General features: G+C 40.3%; 1 protein-coding gene across 3 annotated transcripts in view; it reads left to right on the top strand.

The window, feature by feature from the left end:
- LOC119906091 (thymocyte selection-associated high mobility group box protein TOX-like) overlaps positions 1–12592 on the top strand; it is a 79975-nt gene that overhangs the window by 30091 nt on the left and 37292 nt on the right. For 2 of the 3 annotated variants that reach the window (XM_038723607.1, XM_038723608.1), the window contains exon 2: positions 3363–3455. The exons of the other annotated variant lie outside the window; for it this stretch is intronic. In XM_038723607.1, the coding sequence (XP_038579535.1) occupies positions 3363–3455 (93 nt within the window). The remainder of the gene's footprint in view (positions 1–3362; positions 3456–12592) is intronic. 3 annotated transcript variants of the gene reach the window in all.

A 12592-nucleotide genomic window follows, 5' to 3' on the forward strand; every position in this document is an offset into this window, starting at 1 on the left:
TATAACCAAATCACACATCCTGTTGTACTAATGTATAATACGTGTCACGGTACAGTGGCTGTAATTGCAGTTACCTTGTGTAGTGTAGCTGGCGGGATTGAACTCTTCTTCTGTCTGACCTTGTGCCCTAATGTCTTTGGTTACTTTGATTCAGTGGGACACTCTAAACCCAAAACACCTCAATGTATTTGCGTGTGATAGATCCCACCTGCCTTGCCTTGCGTCTTGCCTTAATTGGGGTTGAAAATTAGGTTGCCCCCATATTATATACTAATACATATTAATGATAAACAACGGTTAAAAAACAAAATCAGCTACAAATACTAGAACACTATACTGCATATAATCCCAGTAAAAAAGGAAAATGTCATTGTAAGTTTAACTGATGGTTTTTATTATGCTGTTTATAGGCTGTAACCCCTTCAGACCCCCCACTTCCCACAATTAATCATTATAAGAGTTGGTGAGCATGTGAGGATTTTCTTGACCCATCAAGGCTGAATCACAGCATATGAAACAGTAGGGAGAAGAAAGCTTGTACTATCCTTGTCTCTTTCATATTAGAGACAGTGAGCATAATTGAGTAAATGTATTTAAGTATTTGAGCGAGCTGATTCAGCCTCTCTGGGATGGTTGATATTGTACTTAGGAAGAATATTGCCCGAGGCAATTCATTAGTGGTAAATAATTGAGAGGCCTGGATAGTGCTAAGGTGAAATGCCTGTTATTATTTCATGGAGTTTGTGTTCTTAGGGCTCTTCAGTTTAAGGATATTAAAAATGCAAAAGCCTTCCCACAAATTACTCACTGGAAAGATTCACAATGGGCGCTAATGACTTACCATCCATCTTCCATTGTTTTCAGGCTCTGTAAAATCGTTTTGCTGCAATATTATCAGTTCTATCTCTGCTGTTCTTTGATTTTTTTGAAGGATGTTATTTTACCCTCAGTTTTTTACTTGTTTTATTTGAAGTAATTAAGGCAAACCAGCTATTACAACAGGATACCTTCAATTGACTTTTTTTTTTTTTTAATGAAATCCCTAACTCCCATTTTAAAAGCTTGTACCTAGATGGTAGCGTCCAGTCTCTCAAGAAGGGGTGTGGAGGGTGTAATGGAACTGTCAACTAGGTGTGCAGATTCCAATATGGAGCTGTATGAATAACCAGGATCTGTGTTGTACATAAATTAAACACCAGCAGTCTTGGGATGTCTTATTGGCAAACTAATAAATCTGCCTCATGTCAGTGTTGAGTGCACCTGCATCTGTTTATTTAACCTCAGAAAGGCTCATGCAAATGTAATTTGTTTACATTATTTTGCATTCACCTATGTTTGTGTCTGCTGAAAGGCTTTCTTAAGCCTTCCTGTGAACACCATAGTTCTGTGTTTTACCTTTCTGTGTTTTTTATTTATTTCTGTGCATGCTTCAGCTCTGATAAAGCCTTATCTCTTAAAAAATTGACACCTTTACGTGTTGGTTTTCCGGTGATGCAACTTAAAGGCCACTGAGGTTTTATTTAACATCTTATATACCCACACATCACCACGTGACAACCAAGAAATGGGGAGCATCTGAATGTCTGCCTGGTTATTCACAGCACTGTATGCACTATAAAAGCGTGATGTGTTTTGCCCGTGGTCTGTGGTCCAGGTGCAAGAGCTGTTTGTCCTTAAAAAGTCAATAGTTGTGTATCATTGTGTAGTGTTTAGTATGATGCGGACACTTACAAGGTACAAAGAAAATGTATTTGTCATATTACAACAGGACTGTAAAATGAAATGCAGTTTGTAGTTTCTTTTATGCTATAAAGCGAACGATATATATACAAACATTATAAAATTATATACAGAAATAAACTACTTTGCATGGTGCAGTGCTGAGGATGAATTGAAGAGTCTGATAGCCTGGAGGAAGAAGCTGCTCTGTAGTCTGATGGTACGGCAGATACTTCTGTATCTCTTGCCAAATGGCAACAGGGTGAAAAGGCTGTGGCAGAGGTGGGTACTGACATTTAGTATCCTTTGGGCTCTGCGCCCACCGATATCACTGATGCTCGGAAGATGGGTACCAATGATTTTCTGATGCGGTTTTAATCACCCGCTGCAGAGGCCTCCTGTCCTGGGCCATGCACATCCCATGTCGGTTTGTGATGTTTCCATTCAGGCTCCTCTGTAAAACTTAACAAGACTTTGGCACGGGGAAGTTTCCTTAAGAAATACACCAGCTTCACCAGCGTGGAGATTTGAGATGACCACGTCAGGTTCTCTGTGACATTGATTCCCAGGAACCTAAAACTGTTCACCTGCTCCACCTCAGCTCCACTGAGGTAGACAGGAGTGTGTCTTTGTCTCAGATAAAGATACAGGACTGCCTTTGTAGGAGAGTGACTCTAGGATTGACAGTGTATGTTGGTCCATCAATCTGACTGTCCGTCTGTCCATTTGTCTTTTGGAAAAACACTTTGGTTCAGAGTGAAATCTTGTATGGAATGACATTTGGACTGAACTTTCATGAGCGATGAGTCCTATTAACTTGATTCCCTACTTGCCATCAGTGCTACCAGCAGGTCAAAAGTTCCATTTTGCCAACACACAACAGGATACCTCAAAACCTAATGAGGAAATTTCAGTCAACCTTTTTATATAAAATATTCTTAAACTAAAATCCTTTTGATTTACGTAACGGCACGGTGGCACCCTTAAGCTAAACTGCACTTTTTGCTTCACAAATTTGTCAGCCATTCAAAAACAAAAATGTCCGGTGTTTAATGAACATGGCTCACTGGGCCACTAGTGTTTACACATGTTAAATTGATAATGTGGAATGAATTAGATTACCCTCAGTTGTTCACAACACAACGATTGTATTTTATGCACACGGAAACGAGTTTAATCCACTCGTTGCTCCATGGTACTCCTATAGTCTCCAGGTCCTTGGCTCAGTGCCAATGTTCAGCCCCACTGTCTTGTAGGGGGTTTGTGTATATGCTTGTCAGTGTGTGTAAGTGAGTAGGGAGGTGGGCATGGGGAGGAGGCGTATTCGGGGTGGAGGGGATGTCAGCTCATTAACCTCCATTCTTCCCCTAGCACGCCGCAGCGTAGAGTCACTGTGTAAGTCTCATGTCATTACTCCTCCTCTTGCACGCGTGTGCTGGGCAGGAGGGGAAGAGCAGAGCAACCAAAGACAGGGAGAAGGAGGGAAAGGTTCACGAGGGAGGGGGAGCCCTTGACATGTTCCTTTACAACTGCCCTGCTTGTATCTCGTAAACTAAAGCCCCGCCATCTCGTTTCCTTCACCACTTTTGTCTTCTCTGTCTTTTCTCTTTTTCTCCCTGCTTTCTCTTTCTCTCTAACCACAGGCCCGGTACAGTGTGGGTGAACGAGGGGTTAGGCTCCACACTGCCCCTCCTCCAGGCATCAATCCAGCTAGGAAAAGACTGCCCACTGCTGTGGTGAGATACAATAGTCAAGCCTCTAATTTCAGAAACCTCTTTTGTTTGTGCTAGCCAATTGTTTCAGAAAGGTGTACCTCAAGGTATTGACCTGGGCCCGGTGGTATTTTGGAGGCTCTAAACTGATGATATCTAGAGTTGTGATGAAAATACTTTTCATAGCAGAACACAGACATGTACATGCTTACAAAAAGTCCCTAGTAGAACAGACATATCCACATACTTAGAGAAACTCATTATTTTATATTCTCCTCCACACAATGCAAATATTACATGTATTTGCATTCAAAAACAAGCACAGCTAATGGAATGTACAGATGGTATCAGGAGTTGTGTTTACTAATTCCAGCAACATATGTGTGAAAACATGCTAAGATGCAAAATACACCTCTGTAGTTGTTATGTTACACTGTGTGGGCATCCATAGATACAAATTAAGTCTGAATCTAAAAGCACCTTTGACATTTTTAGAGTTAAATATTTTATTCAATAATGAATAAATTACTGGAATATAGAATTATTTTACAGAATTAAGAGGCAAGATGAAAATAGTAGTCAAAATATAACACAGTCTTCCGATAGCCTGCTATCAGAATAAGATGTTGCAATGTTACTTAAAACTACACTGATAATCTTTTGGACTGTCTGATACCGTTGGTAATAAGGTAGCATATGTCCCTGTTTATTAAACTGAAAAACTGTTAAATGTTTTTGATTTAATACCGGTGAGTGTGTTACTACGGCTATAATTATTTGCTTTAATATTTAATATAAACACCACAACCTGATTATCATTAATAGTAATCAAAACACTTCCTTCCCATCTTCTGTAACTGTACGTTCTATGCTGCAAGTCCATGTCATGTTGGTGCACGTAGCAAACAGAATCCAACATACAGCCAAAACCTCCCAACAAAGAAGACACCCATAGATATAGATTGATGTATTTCTTATCCTAGTAAGGATTTATTTTAGTCTCTGCCAGAATAGTCAGCCCCCTTTTTTTTCTTCGTCTTCTCCCTTTGCTCTTTCATACTTTATTCTGTGCAGAGGCAAGAGAGCAGTAGATTGCAGTAAGATAACCAATTATATGCTAGAGGAAACCAGACTTTTTTTTCCTGCTGCAGTTATCTGATGCTGCGGTGAGCAGAGGCAAAGGGCTGGGGTAATGTGACATTCACTCTGCCCTTTATCTTCTCTCATCACTGTTTACCCCAGTCAGTTAAAAGTGGCTTGTGCTCTGCATCCTCTCCTGCTACCAGAGAAACCTCACTGACATAGACTCACGCAGAGACATGCACTTACTGTACGGACACACATATTGTACACCCGGATACACACACACACACACACGTTCTCACCCCAGACCATACAGCCTAAGTGTCAGGTAGACTGGTGGGATAACTACTTTCCTCCTAATCGCGCCCATGTTGTTAAGTATAGCCCTACTGCACCTGCTGGTACTAGCTGCTAATTGCATGTGATGCTGCTGTGCTTGATGCTAAGAGAAGGTGTTTCCCAGCACTGGTTAGAAGGCAGGCCGTTGAAGGCCACCGCGGCAGGATGAGGGAGGTTGTGTGGGTGGCACTTTGGTCTGACATAATTTTTTTCTGTTATACCTTTCCATATACCTTACTTGCACGTGGCTCATTACATGTTTTTGACCTCTTTTCTGCACTGTTCTAGTTACTGCTCAGACAGAATGTTTATACTGATGATGTACTATTAAGGTACATCTAGAGATACCTGACTGTACCTCTTTGAGAGACAGTGCAGCCATGTTTCATCCAACGAGTCCAATAGACAGAGAAGCTTTGACCTAAAGCTGCATGTTGATAGATTTTACACAAAAGTACATTTGTCTGTTGAATCTATTGACAGAAATGTAATATAATATTCATAATTGTGTTTTCAGTGGTGTATGAAGACCCTGCATGATGAACCGTTATGTTTGTATTACCTTAGAATGAGCCATTTCTATCTACATACACCGCGGCTCCTCTTACATGGAAGTTGCCATGTTGCGCCGCCATGTTTCTACAGTAGCCTAAATGGACAAACTACTCTGCAGAGCGCGTTTCATCATTATGTTGAATATGTACGAAAAACCAGCAGAAGTAGTATCAGTAATAGTAGTAGTCATCGGGTAAGTAAGAAGAGTGAAAAAAAGTGAAATTTGGAAAAATAGAGGGCCACAAGTATTACTTAGCATAAGAGCTGACAGAGCTTGTCACTGTAGCTTCTCCTTGCACACTTGGAAAGGGAGGGGTGAGCGGTGCATTCATGTGGTGTCGGAATTTTTTTTCCTCCTTAAATCTTTATTTCAAAAAGAGGGATAAAGTGTATGTGGGACATAAATAAATATACAGAACAGTATACAAATACATAAGAAGACTTAGAATAATTTTTGCCAGGGGTAGTCTTATGGAAGATTTTATTGGACAATCCACAAATCTGTACTAAGGTGTGCAAATATTTCACTATCTACAAATATATCTATTTTTCCACAAATATTAAAGTCTAATAAAATCTTCCATATAGTCTATTATATTAAGATATAATTATATAAAGATATTAAAAGAGGACCATTTGTTGACAGTTTTCTCAGCCTTTTTGTTGTTGTTGGATTTAGAAATTGAATTGATATAAGATATCGCAGATTTCTGTCTGTTGTTTAAGCCCTCTAATAATGCTAATCCTTCACATCTGGGCAGCTTTGGCTCAGGAGGTAGAGCGGGTTGCTCGTTAATCGGAATGAATGTTAGTTTCTGTTTGAGCACTTAGGCTCGGTGAATGAATGTGTGTGAATGGTGAATGCAGATGTAGTGTAAAAAGCGCTTTGAGTGGTCGAAAAAACTAGAAAGGCACTATACAAATACGGAGCATTTACATCTACATCCATATTGATTCCACATTCCAGAAGCATGTGAATGCACCATGAGCTGATGGTTGCAATTCGCAAGCCTCACCACTAGATGCCACTAAAACTTACACACTGAACCGTTAAACATGCAATAAGAATAATTTTTGGGCACTTGGGGGCACAACACTGACATTATCGCCTCCTAAGTTAAAAATTTAACTTGCTGCCTTTTCTTTAGTACATATTCAGAATATATAGAGCCACACTGGCATTCATTTGGAATTGTGTTTCTGGCCACCTTGTAAAAGTTAAGTCTTATAATAACTCTCACTATTCGCTTTTCCTTTTTTGGTCTCTGCTATGCTCATCCCTAAGTTACTAAGTTTGTCTGTCTGCCATTTGGTGCTGGGCAGGTTGCATAGTGGGTTTTTAGAGCTGAAAGCAGCTTTCTGCAGTAAACAACAAAGATGAGAGTGGTGTGAGTGAACCAAAATACTAAAGTTGCGGGACAGAAAACCAAAGCAATGAGCTGAAAGACTCTAAAACACTCCTCTGAGAACTTAGGCGAAGTGCAGAGTGTGGTGATAATTCTCTGTGGGTTGAACAGTATGTGCGACCACTTTCACATACAAGTATTCCTGTGATCCATTTTAGAAAGAAATTAATTCACAGAATGAAATGAGTTGCCCCTAATAAATCCTAATAGGATAATATTTTTCATCTGGTACAATATCTTTTTGTATAAAACAATCTGAGACTTGGCAGGCTGTTAAACATGAGCCACCTGTGCAGTGTTTACTGACGCCATCTTACATGACTTTTGTGTATCAGAGTTATAAATTCTTAAACTGTGTTTTGTTGCTGCCATTTGCAACCACAAATATGAAGCTACCGTTTCACAGAGCATCCTAAGATGAAGACTGTATTATTACTGTTTTGTTTTTTTGGTTTGTCTTGAGTTCCTGCATTTGGAACAGAAATCATATCATTAGAAATGGTTGCTTGATTCATGAAAGCATTTTGGTGATAGATATGTCAGAACTTTATTAGATTGGAAAATGAGAACAGAAAAATTCAAAAAACTTAAAAAATGTTATATATTAACCAGCATGGTGTGAGTTGTCATGCATCACCATCACGTTTTAGATTTTTATCCTGTTGTGAACTCACTAAGTCACTGTGAACCCGAGTTCACAGTGGAAACAAAACCTCATTTAGCACAACTCCACCTGGCCTCCCTCCACACACAAAAACACACACACTCACTCACAGACAAAGACACACACTGCCTTTCTCCTCAATCTCCCCTCCCATCTCTGCTGTTGACTGTTGGTTCTGTTTTGTGGTTGCTACAGTGCAACAGAAACTGGATGAATGAGTGCTTCAGCCTGCCTTTTTATTTTTACACATCACAAGGTATAGGTTGAGCCGGAAGCGGTTGGAACCTGTATTATGTCTTTTGTGAAAAAGTTTTTTTTTTTTTTTTTGATGGGAAGGGCTCTGTATGTTTGTGTGTATCTGTATTTCAATGTGGAATGCTTTTAGACATAATCATAACAAACAGAGCTAATGCTCATTAGATGTGAGCTGATGGATCGCACCATCGCTAACAATAAAACAAAAACAAAAGTGTCAGCTGGAGAGGTAATGCAGAGTATTTTAACACTTTTGAAACAGTTCTTTGAAGAAATGCAACGCTGAATGCAACAGATTCATGTTACCAATTCTTCTAACTAAACACTTTCTAGGATGGCACGAGGCCAGCAAATTCCAAACAGAATTCCTTAAAAATCCCTCTGAGAGATATGGGAAGCTGCTCCGTATATATCTTGTTGATATCTGATCATGTCATCTATGTAGTCCACTGACCGGAGCTCAGTGTGTCCAGATTAACATAGTCTAGGTTTTACATATTAAAATGAACCATGCAGCTGATAAAAGTGTGGAAGATGCTAGGCGTTGGAGGGTGTGACCCCAGTGCTGCTGCAGCTGAGTGTGCACATGTAGTGTGATTGTGTGTGTGAGTGTGTGTGTGTGTGTGTGTGTGTGTGTGTGTGTGTATTGTGTATGCAGGATCAAACTCTCACACCCAGGAAGAGGCCCTGTTTCCCTTATCTAACGACAACAGAGCATGTGTCACCATGGCCACAGGCTGCGCTTTTTATGGGCTTTGTGTGCATGTGTATATGTGTGCATGTGTGTGCCATATTCATTGTTTGCCCATGTTCATTGTTTGCTTGGGGCGTGGTGCAACAGCAGAATTGTTACTATAGTCTCTCCTCACTCCCTTTTTCTCTATGCTCCTCCCATGCAACTCTGAAATCCATAGCTTTCTTTCTTTCTTTCTTTCTGTCTTTCCATTCTGTCTCTTTTTGCCTCTCAACGGTTTTGTCTTTCACTCTTCCTCTGTTTTTGAGTGTGTGTGTATAGGTGTGTTAAAGTGTGTCTTTCTGTCTCTCCGTCTGTCTGTCTCATCCTCTCGTCTGGCTTTGAACCAGCAGTGACAAGTTGGGCAACATCAAAATTCAGTGGCACATTGTCTCATGTTGAGGTTGGTTAGGTCTCTCCTACAGCTTAATTGAACAGAGGACGAGGGAGAGAAAGATGTAAAAAGAGAAATAAAGAGAAGAGGGGGAAGATGAGGAATAAGGGTGCTCAAACAGGCATACATATTGCATGAGTCTCCCCCACCACCACCACACCCCTTTCTTCACAGAATGGCTGTGTACTGTTCTGGGCTTATTAATTCCGCTCGGTGAGAGAATTATTTTTAGAGACTTGGTGTACTGGAAAAGGCTTTTAAAGTCACAAGTATTACACATTCTGCTTATTTTATAAATCGAAAAGTTCTAAAAGTTTGTTCCAGTTGTTCTTAAGTGAGATACTGTATGTTGTTGTTTTTTGTTACACTCTTACAGATGTTACAGTGGTCTACTTGAATGTTGATTGCGTTAAAGTAACATTCGTCCCTTTTTCATTCTCAGCTACATCTAGTCACAGCATATATCATACTACATGAACTTTAATATGGTGTATGACTCAATAGTAATGTAAGCTCACGGGTGGATGATGTAAAATTATTCACTTTTCTTTACTGTCACAATGTAAAATACCATTATACTATTGTAATAATAATATTAAGCACAGTACTTGAGCAAATGTACTTCCTTACTTTCCACCACTCATAAAGCCCTTTGAGACAAGCTTATATAAATAAACCTGAACTGTAGTTTAGTGTCAATATTATCAGATACATAAAACAGGTTACTGTGTATTGTATTTGTGTATTATAATCTGTAGGTTCAGTTATGTATTTATAGCAAATGTTACTTTATTTTGTTTGCTAGACAGCTGGTTTCCATGCCTTCAAAATTACCTTTTTTTATCATTACGAGGTAGTTTTTCTCTCTAATGACTGGATAGAGATGGCATTACACAGGCACACAAGCAGTTCATCTCTGCCCCACCCCCTTCACAAACAGATGTTGCCTAGAAGGCTTTATGAGGAGCTCATATGAATTGTCCATCAATCAAAAACAATCTTCAATGGAGTCTGTAATTTTGCCTCCAATCCTGCCATTCACCGTCTCACCGGTGCACTCCAAGATGAAAAGATACCAGCATTGTATTGCACCATTAGCACTGTGTAAATATTACATGTTTTCTCTGGATATGCTAGTTAGCATTACTTCCACCTTGTGGCTTCATTATTTTTGAAACGCTCAGCTTTGTCGATGATTGCAAGGCATGACCTAGTTCTGGGACTCACTCTCTGTCTCTCTCTCACACTGTCTTTACTTTCTCACTTTTCTTCCTCATTTACTCATTCTCTAGATCTTTGTCACTTCTTTTCTACATCTCCACCTCATTTTCATCTCACACTGAATCTGTCCACCTCTTTCTTTGTTATTTATTTATTGTCTTTCTCCATTTTCTGCATTAGCATCACCTTCATCCTTTTAGTCTGTTTTCTGCCTCTCTGTTACTCTCATCCTCCTTCTCTCTCATGTATGCATTCTTTATTTCTCAATCTATCTCCCTTCCACAACCTATTACTGTATTATCTCTCTCTATTCTCACACACCCCCTCTCTCTCTACCCCTCCCTGCCTCTCGGTCCTTCTTCTCCATGTTTTCATTCCTCTCTCTCAGCACCACGTGTGTCACGGAGGGAAACATCGCAAGCAGTAGTCCCTGCTGAACAATTACCATGCAAAGCAATCCAAATAGAGATGTTTGCCGAAAACAACATGTGTGTAATTACTGCTTAATGAGGCCCTTGTCTCAGGCAGAATGCCCAATTAGACTGCCGATGAGAAAGCGATGCCAAGGCTCGCTGAAGAAAGAGAGGGAAGAGGGGGAAAGAGGGGTAGGGAGGGAGATGGAGAAGTAGGGAGAGGTTGTAACACGAAGAGAGGTGGGGAAGATGAGAACAGGGGAGAGGGAACAGGGGAGAGGAGCATAAGCAAGAAGGAAAAAGGGAGAGGGAGAAACTGTGAGAAACAAAAAGATGGAGAGAGTGGGAGAAAAGAGTAAGAAAGAGAACATGAAGAGAAAGGGAATAACAGAGAAAGAGAAGATGATTTCTGCAGTAAATGTGGAGTAATGGCAGAGCTGATAGCATTGAGCCGAGGATAAATTGGTATTTTAAGTGGGAGAGAGAGGCAGTGCAAAGGAGAGCTATCGAGAGAAGAGGAGGGGAAACAGCTTTACATTGCAATATATGGGCAGCCATGTTGTAGCACAAAATGGCTGACCTTTCTAGGCTGTCTTTGGCCTTTTTGGTGAATATTATATTGCAGATGTAATGGTGAAAATGAGCTGACTGCTGACTCCTTGAGAGGTGAAAGATAATAGTAGAAAATAGTAATCGAAGAATTCACTTTGCAAATTAAGCTAAAATACATGATCTGGCAGCAGACTGTGCTCTTTTTTTACCTGAGAGAATCTTACCCTAAAGAAGCTCTCTAAATGGCTTTACAACACAAGTGATATAAAAGTGGATTTCAATGGATTGAAATTGCTCAGTTAGGCGAGGACAAGAGGCTTTCATGTGAGGAGCAAAGCGTTTATTGCAGATATGTCACCAAGGTCAACATCACTTTGGCCCTCTCGTGAGCTACAGTCACTTCCCACTGTCAGGTGATAGATGCTGGCAAGCTTCATTAAGCAAATTTAGCGTCTGTATCTCACAATTAGTCAGCATTCAGGTTCACTTGATATAAAAATGTTGTTTTTACTGCTAGTGTGGGGTTTTTGTAATTATCATGTGATGTGTGAATGACGCTTAAATGCAGTGCAGTTTCCTGTTTGCATTTGTGGCTGAATGTAAATGAAATCATTAGAATAACCAAGTGAATCCTCACAAGGGCTTCCATGATATGCATCGTTAACCGTTGCCCCGAGGCAGGCGCTCATTCCCCTGGCCTTTCTCCTGCAATAATGTAGGCTACAGTAATTTCTCACCACTCACATGCTCATTTAGCTACTTAGACTTTTTCCTGTCTACCAGTGTAGATATTAGATTTCACCCCCAGGAATTCTGCCCATTTCCGTCCATTAGTCTACCTAGTTGGACATTATTTTGAGCAGGTATATCTTATGATCCATTTGTGTTCGCTCACATCCAGCACGTGTTTATCTTTCAAGCCTTCAGTCGCTTTCTCCATAGGCACAAGGCAAACCACCCCAAATGAAAAGACCCCCCCGTATCTTCACATCTGAGGAATTTGACATGGAATGCTGTCTAGTTTGATCATGTTATCTCTGCTGTCTGTTCCTGAGTCTTCTCTGCATTAATATCCCAAAGAATGACCTCTGTCAGCAAACAAAAAAGAGGCTTTATTTGACACATTGGGTTTCTGTGTGTGTGAGTGTTATCATCCAGTCCATTCAAGGTTTGTTGCATTTGCTGCGAGTGTGATATGACAGAGCTTTATTCCTTTGCAAAGCAAGAGCATTTCACAATACAGCTCTTCTTAACATGGTAGCAGTTTCTCTGTAACCTTGACACTGCAGGTTCGGTTACTGAACCATTTGTGGGCCAGAATCAAATTTTCTTTGGATCTAAAAACTAAATCTGTGTTGTTTTCTCTTCATTTGTAGGCCGCTCAAAGCTGATCTCAGCAGGGAGTTCTTCAGGGATTTACTTTAACAACAGGCTAGACATCAGAGATAGCACGTTGCATGTAGTGCTCAACTAGTGACCCGTTGTTGCTTCCCAACACCTCTTGGGGGGTCAAGGGTCATTTGTTGTTACATTAGTCTTAACCCCG

The sequence above is a fragment of the Micropterus salmoides genome, unplaced genomic scaffold, assembly GCF_014851395.1.
Source record: "Micropterus salmoides isolate LMB-PRFRI ecotype aquatic unplaced genomic scaffold, ASM1485139v1 Ms_hic_scaffold_16, whole genome shotgun sequence".
NCBI classification, from domain to species: domain Eukaryota; kingdom Metazoa; phylum Chordata; class Actinopteri; order Centrarchiformes; family Centrarchidae; genus Micropterus; species Micropterus salmoides.